Here is a 22,065-nt window from a genome sequence, read left to right as displayed (position 1 = left end):
TCTTCTCGGTAGAATCTACTTTCCGAACCGGTGGTAGCTTCACTTAATTGTAAAATGACGATTCAAAAGTGCTTATAAAAGCCTACTTGAATAAAGTTTATTTTGATTTTGATTTTGATTTTTTGATATTGGCACATTTAATTGTGTTGAGGTATTGTTATATGGTAGTTTTGTTCCTGATCTCCGATTAGTTGTAACAAATTTCTGACAAATCCGATTATGAATGGAATTTTGACCACTTCTCATCATGACGGAGCACGTTAGCCAATATGCTCATCTACTTTAAATTAAAAAAAAATACAAAATCATATATTCCATCTTTTAGAATTCGCTCAAGATTAACATCAATCGTGTATATTAATATTTTATTCATTTCAAATTATACAGTATTCTACTGTATAATTTGAAACGTTTGGAAAATCAAAACTCCGCTGTTACATAAGTAACGTTGAATCAATACGAGCCAGTGTGATAGACACCTACTAAATGAGGCCCGACATCGATTTGCGAGGCTTTCGTTTTTAATATACCACCTAATATGCATGTGGTAATGAAGCGGCAATAGTAATCTCGTACCATCAGGCTTAATTCACAAACAATTTTTAGACGAAAATGTTACGTCAAAAAAATAATTAATTCGGAGTTCGTAGAATGATTTTTTGGAAGGGGACTTCCATAAACGATTAGTATGTATACTTTATTCGATGAAGTTAAAACTTTGTATTTCTTTTTACGAAAACGATAACGAGATTGATATGTAGCATAGTTTAAGTGCAATAAATAAAATTTTAACAAAAAGAAAAACCGAATTCAAACAAAACAGTATTTTAAAACAAATTAAAATGCACTAAAAAGTAATAAAAATAATTGCATATTTAACATATTTTTGAGAGTCCTCCTAGGTACAATTAAATGAAAAATATTAGACTACTTAAAAGTCGATTTACGATTATATAACGTAGTTATAGTTATTGTTATATTTGGAGCCGGTGTCAGCCACAGGCACACGCTTCAACAATCAAAAGAAAGAAGCGATACGAGCCTCTTGATTGACCCAGTATAATATCGTATAAAAGGTAATTTGTAAGAAACATTTCTTAAAGTATTCTCGTATTGTTTTTTGATTGGTATAGTATAGGGTTGGCTGACACCGACTCCAAATATAGCAATAATTATAACTACATTATATAATCGTAAATCGACTTTTAAGTAGTCTAATATTTTTCATTTAATTTTACCTAGGAGGACTCTCAAAAATATGTTAAATATGCAATTATTTTTATTACTTTTTAGTGCATTTTAATTTGTTTTAAAATACTGTTTTGTTTGAAGTCGGTTTTTCTTTTTGTTAAAATTTTATTTATTTTTTGATTTTAAGTGAAGCTGATGTAGACTAACATTTTTTTCTTAATATGGATAGATTAAGCGTGCTGTTTATATGAATCAGAAACTACTTCAGGGACAATTTCAAAAGAAACTTTCGAATAAAGCAAAAATAGACTTTCGAAAATGCGGCTTTAATACGTCATGCGGCATAAACTACAAGATACCACCCTCGAAAGAGCTGTAATCGACCTCAGTAAAAAAACTTTGCAAAAGAGCTATTTGTATGCTATGTCGTACATCATATGACATCACATCACATACACAAAATTTGATTAAAGACAGAAAGAAATTCTGCCCCAAATCGCACCCTAACTGTAAGCCGTTTAGGAGTTCCGTCAATACATAGTATAAAACAAAGTTGCTTTCTCTGTCCTTTAAAACTACGCAACGGATTTTGATGCGGTTTTGTTTAATAGATAGTGTAATTCAAGGGGAAGGTTTGTGTATATAATAAATGAACAATATAGTAAAGAAACACTGACAATTTTAGAAGTTTGCAATGTGATGTCGTAAATAAACAATTTCTCCAGTATATTTAGTATCAGTATTTCACCCGTGAGAAGTCGGGGCGGGTCGCTAGTTGATTATAATATTCGATTATGACAATTACATGAACATAACTACGTTCCGGAAGGTGATTCAAATATCCAAGTAATCCATAAATAAAAGATTCGACCGAGTATTGCTAACGTGCTCCTCAGAATTGTTCCGTTCCCTCCCGTTCCCTTAATTTGTCATAGATCCTGTTCTCAAAACCTTACCAAACTTTCACCAAACTACCCTTAAAGTATATCCTTTATAATAAAAAAATAATCATCAAAATTGGTTAACGTGATTTTCAGTTATTCACCTATTTGTCGCGCATATACATAATGCAAATTTAAGACTTATGTCGTTTTCATACGGATACCATCATCGGAAAAAAATTAAAAAAAAATGGGACCCCACGGGAAGCACTACCTTTCACACAAAAAAAAATATCAAAATCGGTCCACCCAGGAAAAAGTTATGGGGTAACAAACATAAAAAAAAAAAAAAATACAGACGAATTGATAACCTCCTCCTTTTTGAAGTCGGTTGAAAAGATGAAATGACGACCTCCGTGGTCGAGTGGTGTGTACACCGGTTTTCAAGGGTACGCCACTCCGGGATCCCGGGTTCGATTCCCGGCTGAGTCGATATAGATTATCATTAGTTTTCTATGTTGTCTTGGGTCTGGGTGTTTGTGGTACCTTCGTTACTTCTGATTTTCAAACACAAGTGCTTTGGTTACATTGGTATCGTAGTAGTAATGTATGTGATGTTGTCTCATATTTATTTATTTTTTATTTATTACAAAGAGAATAATTTTTGAGTATGCATTCGAAATACATTTAATAAATTAAAAAAAAAAAAAAAAAAAAACATACGCAGGCTTGCGCTTAATATGCATATTACAGTATATTATTTATATTTAAAAAGAAACGTTCATAATTTTCGATCTAAAAGACGACTCACGTCACCGCAAATTTAAAATCTTTTATTTAGATATTTTGAGGTTTCTTTCATTATGACATAACAGAGCCTCGTTTTCCCTATCTTTTCAATCAAGCTGTCTTATATTTTTTTAGAAATTAATGTCATGGTTCATTTAAAAACGAAAATTACGATTTGTTTGTAAAAAACATTTTTATATAAGTTACCTACTAGTGCTCACTCGGCTTCGTTCGGGTTTAGCTGCCGATTGTCATGTATCGAGCAAAAATGTAGTAAGTATATAGTCCTTGTGGTTCAAGTTTGCATTATAGCAAATTTTTAAAATAGTTTTCATTGGTTTGGTAGAGACCGACAGACGAACAGACAGTTACTTTTACATTTATAATATTAGTATAGAAGTATATATTTTTATACTATAGTATAAAGTTGCCACTTTCATATAAAAATAAACGTTATAGTACAAGAAACTATTTTAAGTAGTATGTGTATAGCATTTCCACCATCACGTACCCCAATTTCTATTCAAAGATTTCTGTTTTTTATGGTATAGGTTGGCGGACGAGCATATGGGTCACCTGATGGTAAGTAGTCACCATCACCCAAAGACAATGACGCTGTAAGAAATATTAACTATTCCTTACAACGTCAATGCGCCACCAACTTTGGGAACTAAGATGATATATCCCTTGTGGCTGTAGTTACACTGGCTCACTCACCCTTCAAACCGGAACACAACAATACTGAATTACTATTATTATTTGGTGAAAGAATAACTGATGAGTGGATGGTACCTACCCAGACGGGCTAGCACAAAGCCCTACCACAAAGTAAATTCTGTGTAAAATTAATATTTTTTCTTACCATTTTTTGCGATAGTTACCTAAGTCACACATGTGAAACACAGTGAAACATCACGTTTCGTAACTAATAAAGACCAGTTGATCCACAAGCATATATAGTTCAATGAAAATGAAAAAACTTAATTAATTTACCTTCTGCAACAATTCTTTGTTTTAATTAAAGTAAAAGTCTATTCAGACAAAACAATTACTTTTGATTTACCAGTTGACCGATTAAAATCGGCTCGTGTGAACGCACCTTAAACAAATAGCTTCAACAATTATTTCTGAATGCTTTTGGCTGTTTGTAATTTACCACTTATTAATAAGTTATCTAGAATAAGAACTTTAATTAAAAATTTATATCAAGGGTTTTATAGCAATCATAACTTTCAACTTGCGTTATCAACGTTTCCCGGAAAGGCTGCCATTTTGAATCTAAGGTTTCACAACATGGCGATGCTTTGACCGTAACTTCCTTTAGGCATGGATTTTATAATGAGTTAGTGTGAAATTTGTCATGGTTGGAATCGTTTGCTTACTTATTTAGAAAATGTAACTCGATGGGAAAATTGTTGATTGAATAATATCAATCATCAATGTTAATGTATATACAAGTTATGTTTAACATGTAAAGTAGGTACATATTTGAAGTTTTTTTTTAACATGTAAAATAGCTAGGTAAACTGTACAAAGACGCAACATAAAGGTAACTTTGGATTCTTTAAAATTTAAATTACTGTGTTATTTTTCCTCATTAAAGTACATGTTTTTAATAATTGCTTAATTGAAATAATTTATTGCACTCATATGTAAATTCATTTCGGTAAATTCCCTGGTAATTATAATATCTATTCAAAACAAATATTCCAAGTCACTGAATTTTAAATTGAATAAACCCCTTTATATATTTCATATTCATATACTACATGCGTCGAAAAGAAATTGCTATAATTAATCCTTTTAATAGAATTGTATGTATTGCATGCATTCTTGCTATTCAATTATATGTGAGAGGTTCCATAATCTTACCATATGATACCATTATAACGGTTGTGTACCTCGTGGTAATTATAGACGCAGCTTCTAAGTTTTCACGGTTGGCGTACTTTGCCACGAGTTAGGGTCAGTCAAATTAAATGTTCTATTCAATAAAGTCGTGAGCTGATAGAGTAGTGAGCTAAGATGGCCCAGTGGTTGGAACACGTGCATCTTAACCGATGATTGCGTGTTCAAACCCAGGCACGCACCACTGTATATATGTGTTACTTTTTTTTTAATTCATCTCGTGCTCGGCGGTGAAGGAAAACATCGTGAGGAAACCTGTATGTGTCTAATTTCATCGAAATTCTGCCACAAGTGCATTCCACCAACCCGCATTGGAACAGCGTGGTGGAATATGTTCCAAACCCTCTCCTTAATGGGAGAGGATGCCTTATCCCAGCAGTATAAAATTTACAGGTTGTTAATTTTTTAACCTTACTTTTATTCAATAAAGTCATAACAGTATTGTTGAATTAAATATTAGTGGACACATTTTCATAGCAGGTAATGGAGGTATTGTATGGCCAAGTGAACAAAAAATAACGATCTGTGGACTCTCATAACCTGATAGTAGTAGTCGATTTATTCACCCCCTCCTTAAATACTCGTATATCTAAATTCTTCTGAGAAATCTAAAAGTGATGTTTATTAGACATTATCATTGAATTTTTTAGCAATATATCTTAAGCAAATTGAGATCTATTAAGATTTATCTATCCTTAAATGCGTAATGCCTATATCAGGCCCAGGTCTGATCAGATTTTGAAACTTCAAGAAAAGAGCGTACTCCTTTCTTAAAGGCCGGCAACGCACCTGCAGGCCTCCTGGTGTTGGAGATGTCCATGGGCGGTGGTAGTCACTTTCCATCAGGTAAGCCTCCTGCTCGTTTGCCACCTATGTCATAAAAAAAAGATCTGCCACTGCCTGATGGGATGGCCCTCCAGTGTGATACAAAAACATTTCTGACGCATGACCACTGGTGGCGACACATATACGTGGATTTATTAACATACAAAAAGAAACTTTTTTTTCATACCTAATACAGTATAAATATATAATAAAAATATGTTGTATAACTTCTGATTAATGTGACCACATTGGAAAATAGTGGTCAAATTTATAGTAAATTTATTGTTGAGTTATGTAACAAAATCAACTATTCACGTAATTATAAACATTGCAGAAACTTTGGAAATTAACGCTACACTAACTATACTACGAAGTTCACGTTTGGTCCTTTTTATAAATTTTGTATGTTCGCAAATCGTGACTTATTTCTGACCGCTGAACTTTGATCATTCGTATTGTTAATCTTCTTATAAAAACACATAACTGTTGTATTTCTGTAAAAAATCACTTTAAAGCTGAAACAAAGCAATTATACAATAACCTTTTATCATAATGACATTATAATTAACGTTACTTGTTAATCTGTCAAACACAAGCTTGTCGAGACAACAAAAGTGCTAAAGATTTTAGACACGTAGAGCTACAAGGAGTTAATCGTTTAATGGGACCGGTTATTAAGTCATTCGGTCTCCTATTCAAGAGTGCGTTGCGGTTTTTTTCACTTTCACTCATTGCTTTAAGTGCAACGAATATTGCCATTTAAGATTTCGTTTATTTGCGCAATTTCAATTTCATTAAACTTTTTGTTTAAATTTTTAAATCGAAATAATATCCGGATATTGCGGTCCATTTAAAAAAATATATAATTAAGTAACTCGGTAATTGTCTTACAGTTTAAAGTATCCCTTGGTTCAGAAGTACTAAGTAGTTTTTTACTCGACGATTTGCGTAGCTGTTTTAGGAAAGAGCTTATGACTCTAGTAACTATTATCTATGCCCTACGTTATGTTTCCTGCTTATGTTTCCTTTTCTTACCTAGAATAAATAAATCATACGCGATCAATTTTAATTAAAACTCTTTATCTCTACATAGGATAAAATAAAGTCACTTCCCGTCGTCTGTGCGCTTTCATCTTTTATACTATGTAATGCATTTGAATGCGGTATATCAATATAAAAAGCGATTTAAGAGGTAGGCTGATGTAGCTGTGAATGCTGGAAATAAATGAAATTTTCATTCTTCAATTTAAAATTGACCTATGTACCTAATTTTTTAAACTGAATAATTGCATTAAACCTTTGTTAAACATTACTGAACTATTGAAATTGAATTTGAATGAAAATGCCACCTAGCAGCTTTTCCAGAAAGCGAGGTAATATATTAGCGCACTCCTTAATTCTTACTTAACTTACTAGATGGCGTTCTCTCTCAGTTTACTTCTTAGTAATTGTTTATGATAACAGATATCGCTGTTTTAATTTAAATCGCGCTATCAGTAGACATACTAACAATGGTATAATGATGTTCCATATCAAATTACTTGAACTGCAGAATATATTTCGTTTCATTTTGCATTTACAATACAAAATTATTATGTCTCGTAGGTATTATTTTAAAGATTTAGGCTCTCTTATCGATAGAAACTCCGGGAGGTAAAATGTATAGAAAAAAATAATAATATTAAAAACAAAAGAAAATGTTTGAATATTTATAATTTTTTTCTTTCAGGAAACGCATCGCTATGGTATGCAATCAAGATGTCCAAAAAAAAGCTAAGATAGAAATTGAACACGTTAAAACAAATAATTCTGAAACAAATACAATTAAAGGAAAAACTTTTCAAACGCTAGAGAAAATCAAGAATAAGAAACAGTTAGTCATAGACTTAAGTGAAGATTCTAATTAAAAAAAATCAAATATTTATTTTTTTATTTATTATGTAATATTTAATCGGAGAGGCAAATGGGTTACCTACCATAATTACATAACATCACAAATGCCCCGGAAAATTGAAAATTCTACCTTGTGCCTATAATTATATACAAAGATACTCAATGAGCAAACTGGAACACAACAATAATGAGCATGGTTGTTATGAGGCATAAGAAGCCCTAACATAAAGAAAAAATAGTTTTATTTAGATATTCCAACAGTCAATTGTAAAAGGTATTTCATATCTCATAATTTCCTACTGATTAACTAGGTCACGATTTACTCTACTGAGTGCTTACATAGTGAAGACTCAGCTTCAAGTAATCGGAAACATTAAATAATAAACAATATTTATAATTTAGATCTTTTATTAAAATCATCCATTACTTTCCCTTTTTAAAGTCCTATTAACAATTACCATGACAAATTTAAAAGTATGCTTTGTCTACTTTTATTTATAAAAATCAAACCTAATTATCGATTACATTTGAATAATTCTGTGATTGCATACAACTCAATAGAAGCAATACAACCCTTAACGAATGTTTATAAACATTTTATTTGAAATAATTTATAGGCTTACAATAGTATCCAGTACCAAGACAAATTTAGCGATATAACTTACGGGTTCAATGAAAAATAACATTTATATTTTGTGTCTATAATGTCGATACAATTTGATAAGACATTTTCGAATCAAGCTTGGTCTTTTACCAAATTTAATAAAAAAAAAAAACAATTTCAGTTTCCTCTATATTATCAATAACCGATTACTATTTCCATATTCAAGAATCAATGCTGTTTACCTTCGGTTAGTAAAACTGTATACTAAGCATAATTGAGATATTATAACAACAAAACTTTCTTGCTTATTGTCAGAAAACTACAAATTACTTATGGTAGTGTAAATGTTTGAAGATGCGATACTATTGTCAATAAATAAGTTATGAACTAAATAAGCAATTGTTAATTTCAATTAGACTGAGTAACCGAAACCATTCATTTTTTAACTAAATCGGCTTTTAATTAAAATCACAGTGTTAATATTAGATTAAATATGTCAATAGACTCTTCCGATTAAGATTTTTTTTCAATAGTAGAACTCTCGTTTGGAACATATATTGTACCAAAAATAACAGTCAAGAAATAAACAATATTCTCCTGATAATAAACACAATCTAACAATTGATGAAAAAGTTTTTTACATTCTCCATCAAAATCATACTATGGATACTTTTATCATCGTGAGGAAACCTGCACGTATCAGATGAAATTCTGAAACTGTATATTACATAAACTCGCACTGAAATAGCATAGCAGAATAAAATCTAATGCTTGTCCTCAAAACTATCTGAATCCTTTCCGATAGGGGGAGACAACATACAGGCTAACAACATAACATCTTCGCTTAATAGTCAAGTATTCTTCCATTTATTCTAAAACTAAAAATGTCTGTTAAAAATTTGCGTAACTATATACTTCAAGCAACATAAAGTTTCATTCTTACTCTACACAATGTTATCTATTTAAAACTTAAATGAAATGTTAATAATAAAAATCTAAGTGTTAGGTTTAAAACGGAGTCAGTCAGAGCGGTCGTTGTAACTAAAAGCAATCCCGTGTCTCGAAGTGTGAAGAGAAAAGCAATTAAGACATACAGACGGCGGTGCCCATATTGGCAGAAAATATATAAATTCTTTCATTACTTTTCTTAAAGCGCTTTCTGCTGTTTGATTCAAATTAAAAAATAAAACTCATGCTACCACTAAGTACTCAACGCATATGATGATTAATATTTTATTTTGTTTAAATTACAATTATTATTATACAGCGGTCAGACAATACAATCAAAAATCAAAATCAAAATCAAAGTATACTTTATTCAAGTGGGCTTTTACAAGCACTTTTGAATCGTCATTTAACAATTAAGTGAAGCTACCGCCGGTTCGGAAAGTAGATTCTACCGAGAAGAACCGGCAAGAAACTCAGTAGTTACTCTTTTTTATAACTCACTCAAAATAACTACCTGTTTTTTTTAAAAAAAATAACATGAAGTTTTTAAAAATCGAATAATTTCCAGTAATTAATTATTAAGAGGTGCTCGAAAGGGCGTTACCGAAAAATGTACTGCTTAGAAGCCTTGTGCGTCTGTGCCATTTAATATGAAGAAAAACATAACAGGCTAATTTTAAAAAGACTTATTAGGAGGCATAAGTTTGTTTTGCATTTTTATTTACATATAATATAATTCTAGAAAACGAGAAAATTATGTAAATACATAGGATTGACAGTTCAACTCAGAAGGAGACACGATGACAATATTTTGTAACAAGTGTCAAAAATAATAAAACTGTGTTGCAGATATCACGTTTCTCATTTAAAAATTATTTGAGTTATATTTAACTTTGTAAAAAAACGTTATAATGCTCTACAAAGTTGTTTTATTAATATTCAAAAACTTTTCTGAAAAGTATGTTATTGTTTGTTTCTTATGAAATTAAAAAAAATAGTAATAGTAGAAAGTGAGTAAGCAAAAAGGAGGAATTTTGTCCAATATATTCAAAGCCTTACAACTAAATGGTCTGTCCAGTGACCCATAGCGACACTTACATCGCCTCATTTCATCGTACGACTCCACAGTGGACACTAGACCTAAGTGCTTTCAACATGCCCACAAGTGCTCTGATCTTACTTACTGTAAGTCGTCTTTCGTTATTTGTGCCCTTACGAGTGGCTACTGTTTCCATGTTATGTGCTTTGTTTAGTCAGCGTTTATGGCTGTCTTAGAATTTATAACCTTCATCAGTTTTTGAAAATCATGTGTTTTGTGTAAATTTGTAACAAACACTGATGTGAATGTCTCACTGTTAGGCTTTGAATTTATTCTACCACGCTGCTCTGTGGTTGGTAGTTGGTCCATATACGTAAGATGCTCCTCGATGTTTCTCTTCAATACTTTGAACACATATTATAATGACCATCCAGTAAGATACTAAACTGCAAAAAAAAATCTCAGAATAATTGTTCCAGTTATAATATTTTTTTTTTTTTTTCATTCAAAAGTACAAATACAATGTATTAAATTATCCCCAAGACACACACAATTAAACACATTATATAATAATTAATTTATATTATTCTAGGTGACCTGTTTCTTTGTAAGGGCTGATTCAGATGAAAACATTTATTCGGACAATGGCTGGAGACCCATGTCAAATGAAAAAGTATTTGCATTACAAAGAAATTTCATTAAAACTCCGATACAAGTACGAAATTCAGCAGGAAATTCGGTGGATAATGTATTTCAAAGGAACGCTATAAAAATAGTAAAACCAAGTGTTGTTCATCTGAATAAGGAATCAATCAAAGGGCAAGAAGCCATTTCTTTACAAAAAGAAATTGAAAGGAACGGGAGAGCTTTTGAAGGTACTTTGAATACGAAGGGTTGCATAAGGCAAGAGCCGAGATTGTCCTGTGGTTAGAAAGCGTCCATCTTAACCGATGATTACGGGTTCAAGCTCATATTCATGTGCTTAATTTGCGTTTATAATTATTCATCTCATGATCGGTGGTGAAGGAAAGCACAGTGAGGAAACCTGCATGTGTCTAATTTCATAGTAACTCTGCCACCTGTGTATTTTATATATTTTTAATAAAGAAAATACCTTGCAAAAATAGTTTAGAAAAAAAATGTAATTTTTTAAATGTACATAATTTTTTTTAATAGTACATGATTTTTTTTTTAGATTCAACTGAATCGTCAACGAAAAACACGACACAGAAGATTTATTACGATGAATCTAAATTAGTACGAAAAGCTAAAAATATCGCAGAATCAGATGTGATTTTAGTAACAGATAATGTACTAAGCAATCCGATCCAACAAAATGCTGACGAAAAAAACAAAACAAAGAAGAGGAAAATTTCGTCTTTACGTAACAGCACATATGACGTACATGAAAATTTAGAGCAAGATAATTTAATAACGGACGAAAATAATTTCAAATCAAGCGTTAGCAACGGATACAGATACGAAAGACCAAAGCTTGTAACGAAACAGAAAAATAATTTAACATCTAGCCTTTTTAATATTCTTGCGAATTATAACATTCGAACCGATGACAAATTGCCAAATTATGCCTTATCTTTAAGGCAAAACAGTCGAAATTTAGATAGCAACGACTTCGTATATATGCACGTTCCTATAAAAATTCCGTTTAAGTACAATAGCCCGAATCATCTCCCTATTGATCCTTTGCTGGCCGTTTTTCTTTCTAACTATGGACATTATATGCCAAGACAGTATGGATTTCAAAGAAGGTACGAAAATCTTTATGGATATTTAGCTTCTAATAATATTCACAATAATAATCCCTATGGTTCTTATAAAATATTTTCAGATACAGATTCATCTCATTGACTTAAAACTCTTCAGTTTTAATAATATATAATATCGGGCATAAATTGTAACAACATTCCAGAGTAAGTTATTTAAGATAATAGAAAAAAATAACTAAACAATAGGATACTGAGCTGACAACTCAACATCATAAGCATTTCTTAAGAGGGTTTACGTAAGGCGGAAAGCCGCCCAAAAAACTTGACCAAAATCGTTTTACAAAGAGTGTTATAAAACACACAACATCGATCCCAGATAAATAATCTCAACGAAAGCGAATGGATGACCTTTTAAGTAAAGCAGTTCCAAATTCAAAAAAGATAATAAATTCACCAATTATTTACATAAGTGCTTAAATAAAAAGATGAAAAGAAATCAACATTTGAATAAATTCATATAAATGCTTAGTACGTATGTACTCTTGGAACCCAGACTAAATTAAGGCTATACGCGACAGTTTCACGACCCGCAGTGAAAAGCAGCCATTGTATTCCTCGCTGTTTGTCGTAAAAATAAAACTTTTAAAAATCCTTTTGTTTACCATTCGTTGGTTCCGAACCGTTAACTAGACGGGCTGCGGTTTAAATGACATCTGCTTGTTTTACATATTTTTACTTAAATAAGGGTATTTCTATTGTATTTTATATTTTTGAAATAAACACAACTTCATATTGTTTCGACAATAAGCATGCTTATTAACTATTCACTACAAACTGATGGTTTGATCTGAATACTTTAGTTTTTTTCTTTTTTCATTTATACAAATACTAGCGACCCGCCCCGGCTTCGCACGAGTGCAATACTGATCCTGAATATACTAAACAAATTGTTAATTTAAGACATCACATTAGCAACTTCTTAAATTATCAGTGTTCCTTTACTACATTGTCAATGTGTTATATATAAAAAGCTTCCTCTCGAATCACTCTATCTATTAAAAAAGCTGTTGCGGAATTTTAAAGATGTAAGCATACATACGTACGGACAGCAGTAAGTGACTTAGTTTTATATTATGTAATGATTAAATGTTTAAGCTGTAATTATTGCTGTTTTAATTTCTGTTTCTGTTCTGTTGTCTATAGATATTATATCGTCCCAAATAAAAAGACATGAATTTTGACGAACTATTATGGTTCTTTTTTCCAACTTAGAGAGGGCTGTGGAAATAAATTTGTAACCTACATGAAATAAACAAAAACGCTATAGTTGCCAAAATAAACTTATAATTGCCGCAACTTTTTTGGAATAATTCCAAATGTTGTAAAACTGTACCATTTTTAACGGCATGAGACAATTTAGAACACTTATATTTTGCAAATTTACTGTCCATTAAAGTTACAAAAGTTTACACAGCAATTTCGCTATGATTTTATTGTTTATGAAAATGGCAGTGAATATTATAACAAATTAGTTTTGAACTAAACGTTTGTCTCCATAAATATAGCCTATGTTATGTAGGCTCCCTGTCTGGTCCATAAAATACCTGTATGAAAAACATTATCCTACCGCTTTCGTGTGAAAAGGTACCACCCACTCTTCGGGTATTCAACCTCCAAACAACAGCACTTAACTTGAAGTGTGAGTGTGTCAATGTAACGTGACTGTAACTTTACATTTATGATATTTATTTTTAGGATCCATTCTCCAGTTTTAAAAGCTTAGAGCTTCCAATTGCTTTCGTATAAACTGGTACCTTCACTACAAGAAATAAATTACATGCACAAGAAAAATTAAATGCTTGCCCTATTATGAAGCTTCTACCTCAGATAAGAGATACTTATTCTACAACACCCTGATTTTACTCAGTTTATATTTAATTTTAAACCGAACGATCCTGATATACTCTCAGTTTAATTAAAGAGCTTTTCAGTAAGTCCTTGATCAGCCACGCTTAATAAATAAAAATACTGTTTTCATTAAATAGTGAGTCTATAGACAATAGCGAACGCAATAAACCTCAGACAAAATATCGAAAAGTACGAAGGATCCAGCGATAGGAGTAAGCGTTTTGTTTTTGAATATATATATATGTGCTTAATTTGTGATAATAATTCATCTTGTGCTCGGTGGCGAAGGAAAACATCGTGAGGAAACCTGCATGTGCCTAATTTCATAGAAATTCTGCCACATGTGCATTCCGCCAATCCGCATTGGAACAGCGTGGTGGAATATTTTCCAAACCTTCCCCTTAATGGAAGAGGAGGCCTTATCCCAGCCGTGGGAAAGTTACAGGCTGTTACTTTACTTTACTTTTATGATATGTATTTCAAGGAAATCCTCATTATTTCTCTATAAAATGAAATCGCTAGGATCGTATCACGTAACGCCATATCGCAGAAGTTATTGGTTCAGTCGATGTGTAAACTTAAGATTTTCTTTCATTTCCGCCGTAGCAATAGTTCACTGAGTACGACTATAACGATCCAATAAATTAATGCGATGAGTTGTATTTGTTCTACATTGCAATTATAGATTAACAATAAATACAATGTGTATCAGTGATGATTATGTAAAATGAATGATGGGTATCCCTCTTGTTAGTTACTGTATTAAATATCCTGTACGTGTGTTATGTATATACTGGATATATTTATTTTAAACAACCAGGTATCTAAAATGAGCAACTGAACCCTTTTTGTTTATTCTTCCTAAATCTTTGAATTTGAAGTATTTTTTTCTTCATTTGAATTGACTCTTTAAGAATTATTCTTAAATTATGACTTTACAAGAAGATTAAATTTCAATCACTAATCCAGAATATAAGTTTTATCCAAGAGAATCGACTGAATACTCTTATATTTTTTATTGAATAGTCTGAATGATTTTTGTATTTGATCTTCAGATCTATTAAGTAGTAAAGGCAAAATTTCGGTTAGTTTGTGGAAGAGATGCAGCTGCAGTACAACGCATGCAGTGTGATACGAGTGTAGCAGACCGAAAAATGCAGTTTGCCATGTCTGCCTTTTTGTGCTTTTTGCGACGCCGCATTCCGTTCACCCACTTAGTGCGGTGCTCGGAAGTTGTCAGTTATCTAGTTGAGGTATTTTCGTAAAGCATTGTGTACTTTAAACGTTCAATTTTATCGTTTAAACTAAAAAGTTTCATGCCTGCTATAAAAAAAAACGCAAAAAATTGTCAGACAAATATTGCTATATTTTTAAATTAGGCGCAATTTAATAAATGCTTACAATATCACTGAAAGCTAACTCTGTAAGCATTAGACAAATTCATTGAATAATATACAGAACATCAAAATTTCTTAAGTATCAACGGTTTATGGTGCATTTTCATATAGATTTTCTTCCGTTTGAACCCGAATTAGAAAAAAACCTTTCTTATTACTTAGTTACTCTTACTCTTAGTGTATACTTAGTGCGCAAAATGATATTCTGTTTACTTATACATTATATGTCAAGCAGTCACTCGATTTAAATTTTTATTAAGAATGTAGTTTTTTATACATACCTAGATAATGGCTTAAATATTATCTTTATATACATAATATATAAAAATATTTACTATTATTTGTAAATATTTAAAATAAAATTTCTTACCTATTTATTATTATTCCTATTATTATTCCAGATATTCGTATTAGCCGTGGAATCGTATATTTCAATCGTTAGCCGGCTTTATTATTTAGAGACGGAAGCTTTTGGATCAGCAGTCGTCTGCGGATAAAATGGTTCATAAAATTCAAATTCCAAATTAATTCCTTCGTATTCATTTTTTCGTTTCAACATTCGCTTCTTATTTATTTATTTATGTTAATATGGCAGATTTATTAGGGAAGTCATTTTTCATTTAGTATATTTTTATATTCACTTTTGTATGTACTAAAGAAGCACATAGTATATATCCAACTGCTGGGTGCAGGTTAACTTCCGCTGTTTGCCATCATCGCCAATGAAGACAAGTACCTGAAACCTTCGGATACAATTTAAGAATCACTGGCTCAACTCAACTAATTAATCAAAATTTCCAGTATATACATACAAAGCAATTATTATATATGTCAAATTGCAAAACTAATAAATTAAACCCTAGTGATTGAAATGTTTTTGATTTTGAATCTTGTTTAAATAAACTTGAAGAATATCGCCCAGGGACCAGTCAAAAATATATTCGTTCATTTTGCAGTAGGTACATAAGACTTATTAAGGATCTGTGTCCAATTTGAATCAATTTTCGTAAGGAAGATGTATCGAATCTAAAAGTCCGTGTCGTAAAACATTATTAAGGTAAATTAGGAGACTTGAGATAATTTAGAGCGTAATAATTGACTTAAAGACATGGAACCTTGTACGAAGAAAATTAACTAAGTGTAGATAATGTGATATGCTCTGTAATGCTTTTATCAACGTCTACTCGATTGGGTAATTAGTGAATTAATTGCTGGAGCGACGAAATTAGCCCCTGGAGATACAGCAAGCGACACAGCACTGAATATTGGACGTTGTGTTCAGCTGTTACATATCTAACTTGTCTGGTTCACCGTACTTTGTGACTAAATGACATCCATTTACTGATAGCCCTGGATTATATGACGGCTTTCAGGCAATTTATCGGATATAAGAAGTGTATCGGGGATTCTTAAATCAATCAATTTGTAATATGATTTTAATTTCGACCTCCGTGGTCAAGTGATGTACGCCGGTTTTCATGGGTACGCCACTCCGAGTTCAATTCCCAGCCGAGTCGATGTAGATTATCATGATTTTTCTATGTTGTCTTAGGGCCTGGTTGTTTATGGTACCGTCGTTACTTCTGATTTTCCACAACACAAGTGCTTTAGGTACTTACATTGGGATCAGGGTAATGTATGTGATGTTTATTTAAAATAATATGATCTCACATTTATTTATTTATCTTTAAAAAAAAATACCAAAGCGGGTAAGTAACCTTTTGTACATATTGGAAAAGTCCTCCTCTCCTTTGTTAAAGGCCGGCAACGCACCTGCAAGCCCCCTAGTGTTGCAGATGTCCATGGGCGGTAGTAGTCACTTTCCATCAGGTGAGCCTCCTTCTCTTTTGCAACCTACATATGTCATAAAAAAAGTCGTTTCGTATCATTCTTGAAATGATGAAAATAGACTATGAACAATTATGTAGGTTGATTTAAATGGCATACGGTCAAGATCTTTTCTTGACAAGTCACAATCTTTGTCAGCGATGAGTTTCAATTTTGTCTATAAATACTGGATAGCTGTACTGACATTTGGACTCCATCTTGTTAAATAAAGTTGATCTCTATTGACTATAAATATGATAATTGGGATTATTACAATATGAAATCATCTTCCTACTTACTGTGATATAATATAAAATTCAAATAAATTTACCATTTTTTATTACATTTTTAACTTTGCCGTTTCGTAAATTCAAATCTTTTATAAAAAATACATACATTGGTAAAAAAAGGCATATTATTCGATACAAGATTTTGTAGATGATAAAAAAGCGTGGAATTAATACCTGTTGACTTCCAAGCAGGATACATTAATTTAAATAATTGTATTTAACTAACATGACTTTATAATTTTTAAATGTTGAAAAAGAGTAACTACTGAGTTTCTTCCCGGTTCTCCTCGGTAGCAAATATTTTACATAATATTTCTCTGACAAATTCAAGACACTGGTGTTTTGACAAGTTTTATTGATATATGCTTTGACAAGCGTTAAAAGATTTGAAATAATACGACTATACGTGGAGCCTCGACCATGGCCTTTAACACAAAGTACACGTTAAATTTATAATTTCTTGTTACTACATATATCATTGTACTGTCAGCTAATATACATTAAAGCTGTATATTTTTGCGTTTATTGGTATTTTGCTAACAATGAATAATATTCATGATAAATGACGAGCGGCTGCAAGTCCATTAGTCCGCAGTAAATATATATTAAAAGTGCGTCCCGTGACCACTAAATGCAACACATGATTTGTGGTAAGCGTTTACCATTAAAACTAAACACTATACAAAGTTGGTTTCTCATTTTTGAAATAAAATACTAATATACTATCAACATTTATAAAACTAAAAACATGAAGTGTCTTGAGTTTCATATGACATATTAATCCGATGTATTTATGCTTATCTAATTTATTTGTTTTTTTTATGGTATAGGTTGGCGGAAGAACATATGGGCCACCTGATGGTAAGTGATCACCATCACCCATAGACAATGACGCTGTAAGAAATATTAACCATTCCTTACATCGTCAATGCCACCAACCTTGGGAACTAAGATGTTACGTCCCTTGTGCCTGCAGTTACACTGACTCACTCACCCTTCAAACCGGAACGCAACAATACTGAGTACTGTAATGTAATTTAGCGGTAGAATAACTGGTGAGTGGGTGGTACCTACGCAGACGGGCTTGCACAAAGTCCTATCACCAAGTATCATCACCAAGTTGGTGGAAAAGAGTATCTCTCATCTCACGTCTTCTTCATCAAATCCATCATCATCCTCCAGTCCTTATCCCAGTTTTATTTGGGGTCGCCGCAGCATGTCTTCCCCTTCCATACTTCTCTGTCAGACGTCATCTCACAAGTAACATTGTTTCTAGCCATATCGTCTTTCACACAATCCATCCATAGTTTATTTAGTCTTCTTCATTAAAACCAAGGGTAGTTTAATTTATTTCTATAAAATGTTTTAAAAGTTCTTGCAGTTGATTATAATAAATAAAACAATTAGAGATTAGTAAAGTAGTATTAAAGTAACGTAACAGCCAGTACATTTCCCACTGCTGAGATAAGGCCTCCTCTTCCATTAAGGCGAGGGTGGAATGCACATGTAAATATGTGCATGTGCACATGCAGAATTTCGATGAAATTAGACACATGCAGGTTTCCTCACGATGTTTTCCTTCACTGCCGAGGACGAGATGAATTATAAACATAAATTAAGCACATATTATATATGTATTGTGGTGCATGCCTGGATTTGAAGCCGCAATCATCGGTTAAGATGCACGCGTTCAAACCACTGGGCCATCTCAGTTTGACGTTACTCGTGTGACGTCATGATATTTTAAAAGAGGAATATAATTAAGTTGATCATGTTTTCAATAAAACCACGATGCTTCGTGTATGACCGAGTTGTTTTGTTAAATTTCCCAAACGATAAACGTTCGATGTTGAAAATTAAACAAGTTTGTAATGCAATCTTGTTGCCTTGTCCCAGGTATCCCATAAATTAAGGGCACTTACCATTATCCGTATAATAATATGTACAAAAGACTCGATTGTTATGGACGACGTACATTGTCTCTTTTGTTAGATATCGTTTTTGGTTCCTTGTTTATTTTCCGCAATGTAAATAGTCGTTGTTAATTTTGTGATACTAGATAGGATAACACTGTAGTTTAGGGTGACCCCACTATAAAATGGGTAAGGAATTTTAATTTACCCTCGTTAGAGACATGTTTGGGTTCGGGGTGTCGTTTTGTAAAGCGGAATAATGGCGAAATTGGACAGACGTAAGAATGTTATTAGTATTCTATTTTAGATTAAAATCACTTTTAGATTTATCTTTAAAATGGTCTTTAAGAGAAAAAATAGTAGAACGACAAGGACTTCAAGATGAAAATATAATAATGATTTGTTTTTAATTTAAAATATATGTTCGAACACTTATTCTATTTAAGATTTTAAGTTAACATGGTTCTTTTATTATTGCAGTTATTAAGATCGGGATATTTACGATCTTTTTTTTTTGTTTTTATTTGATGGAGCTTATGAACAAGACAATATTAGATTATAGATAATGTCAAAATATCGAGCTCCATCAAATAAAATTAAATAACAAAAAATAAATAAAAAGCATTGTAATCCCGTTTTTAATAACTTATTATATTTTCTCAAACAAAAACTCTTAATGATTAAAATGTAATAATTTTACACTTGATACTGTTCGATAAACTCACTTTTCATAGTAACACCCAACAACACGCATGGTGGATTATACTTCAAATATTATTTATATTAGAAGCCCGGAAAAGGCCGGATGCCTTTTATTTTGCCAAGCAATGGGTCATTTCCAAACCTATTTAATGATATCAAGTATTCTGTATATTGATTTATTACTAGATTATAACAATGAAACCCTCAATCTATTTCTTTAATTATATGCCCAAGTAATCAAATTAAAACGAAATTCAATTAAAAATCAAAATGGCGTGGTCGAGGGCAAATGAGTAACAAATACTAAGAGCAGAGCTCAAACGGGTAATTCGATTAAAAAAACGAGAATAGGCCTTAATCGGAATTACCCGGTCTACTGAACTAGCTGCTGGATGAATAAAAATACATTGATTACAATAGCACTCTTATAACAAGAACAATAAAGGCTATAATCGCTTACGTAAATATAAACATTGATTGTGATACAGTTCATGGCATTATGAATCTTATTTGTCTTGAATTAAGGTTGATATTAAATTTTTTGTGATGTGGCGTACTTTATCTTTTTAGCAGACACCTCTTTGTGATGTAAAACTCTGGTCGCAGGTTTTTCGTCAAGTCGAGGTACGGGATATTGGAATTTTCGATTGAAACATTTTGTGACAAGTTGTAAAGTTTCGATATCCTTTTAAGAAAATGTTTAAAGAGTATACCGGTTCTTTGCTACAGGCAATACATATTATTTAAAAATTTTGTATTTCCGAGAAATTTATTTGAAAATGTCAATATTAAAGTAAGAGTTAAGCCATCCGTAGATTGATACGACTAACGGCCGTTTTCAATAATCTATCTATCCCTTGTTTCAGTAACTAACGATAACCAAATCTATCATTCTGCCTTTACTTTGTTTTCAATTACCTATCGACGGTAAGCATTTCCTATCGATACTTACTATCTGTCATCGGGAGGACATATAGTTTACTAGAGATAGGAACGCACATATAATTCGTGGTTACTTACGTTTCTATATACGTTTGACGTTACTCTCGGATAGACGAAGCTATCTCTAGTAACGTCAATCGTTTATCCGTCAAATTCGGGCGATCGACTTGAACTTTTGAAATATTATTGCTCTAATTTTTATTAATGATGGAAAGTGTAGCAGTGATGATAGTGATATAGAATTATTACAAATTATAAATTATTGTTATACAGACAGTGACAGTGTTTCCGATATTGTGCGATCACAAAAGAAGTATAAGCCACGAATAAATTACACGAATAAGCTAAATGATTACGAATTTGCATATCAATTCAGAGTGCAAAGGTGCTGTGTAAATGAATTAAATAATTTAATTCAACCCTATTTGAAGACTAATTTTGTCATTCTAATTTCCTTACATTACCTACATAAGGTACCTAATATAAGAATACACTCATGTTTTAACTTTTTTCAGAAACCATGGTATATTTCTCTTGCATTAGATACTTTTAGCGCTACGATTTAATGCATTGGGCACTATGCTGGTATCTGTTGACTCAAAGTTCAAAATTTGCAAGCGGTTATTATAGCTGCTGTGCTACATAATATTGCGAGGAAAATGAATTTACAAGAATTAGAACCAGAAATATCAATTGCAATTATACCAAGAGAAAATAATTTTGTTATAGATAACCAGAATTTTTTATTCACGGCAATCACTAATAAATGATTACTTCAACAACACATAATTATACATATAAATATTGAATTTGTCAGCGTTTTATTTGTTTTTAAATATATAGGTATTTTACACTTAACAATTAAAAATCCTTCTTTTAAATGAAAAAACTATTTATTTATTTCATTTTTTAATTTTAAATTTTCTAACTTTGCATTCTCTAATTCTAGCTGAAGTTTAGCAATAATGATTTCTTTTTCCTGTAGCTCTAATTCAACTTGTTTCTTTTTCAATGTTTCGTCTCTGGTCATAGATGCTGCCTTTGTTGACTGAAGAAGTTGGTATATCAATGATGAGAGGAGATGAACGCATTGTAACTGTTAAACATAAATATATCTCGTAGATATTTACATGAGCCATTTTGTCAAAATTGAAAGTTCAAACTGTCAAGATGTTTCGTTTTGTTATTGACTTTGGATGGCTAGCATTACCGTGACTTTGTTAAAAAGAATGCAAAATCACACAAAACAAATACTTATTTATATATTGATATTTAATTTAT

The 22,065-nt window shown here is 31.7% G+C and overlaps 1 protein-coding gene across 1 annotated transcript; it reads left to right on the top strand.

Moving 5' to 3' along the window:
• The first annotated feature begins 10,132 nt into the window (after positions 1-10,132).
• Positions 10,133-12,698, top strand: LOC124535229. Its single transcript, XM_047111356.1, has 3 exons — positions 10,133-10,224; positions 10,671-10,953; positions 11,274-12,698. The coding sequence occupies exons 1-3, from the start codon at positions 10,195-10,197 to the stop codon at positions 11,945-11,947; spliced, it is 987 nt and encodes a 328-aa protein (XP_046967312.1). The 5' UTR covers positions 10,133-10,194; the 3' UTR covers positions 11,948-12,698.
• Positions 12,699-22,065: the final 9,367 nt, after the last annotated feature.

This window comes from Vanessa cardui, chromosome 14 (assembly GCF_905220365.1).
Source record: "Vanessa cardui chromosome 14, ilVanCard2.1, whole genome shotgun sequence".
Taxonomy (NCBI): domain Eukaryota; kingdom Metazoa; phylum Arthropoda; class Insecta; order Lepidoptera; family Nymphalidae; genus Vanessa; species Vanessa cardui.
The sequence above is the reverse complement of the archived record's forward strand: the minus strand, read 5'-3'. Positions and strand labels throughout refer to the sequence as shown.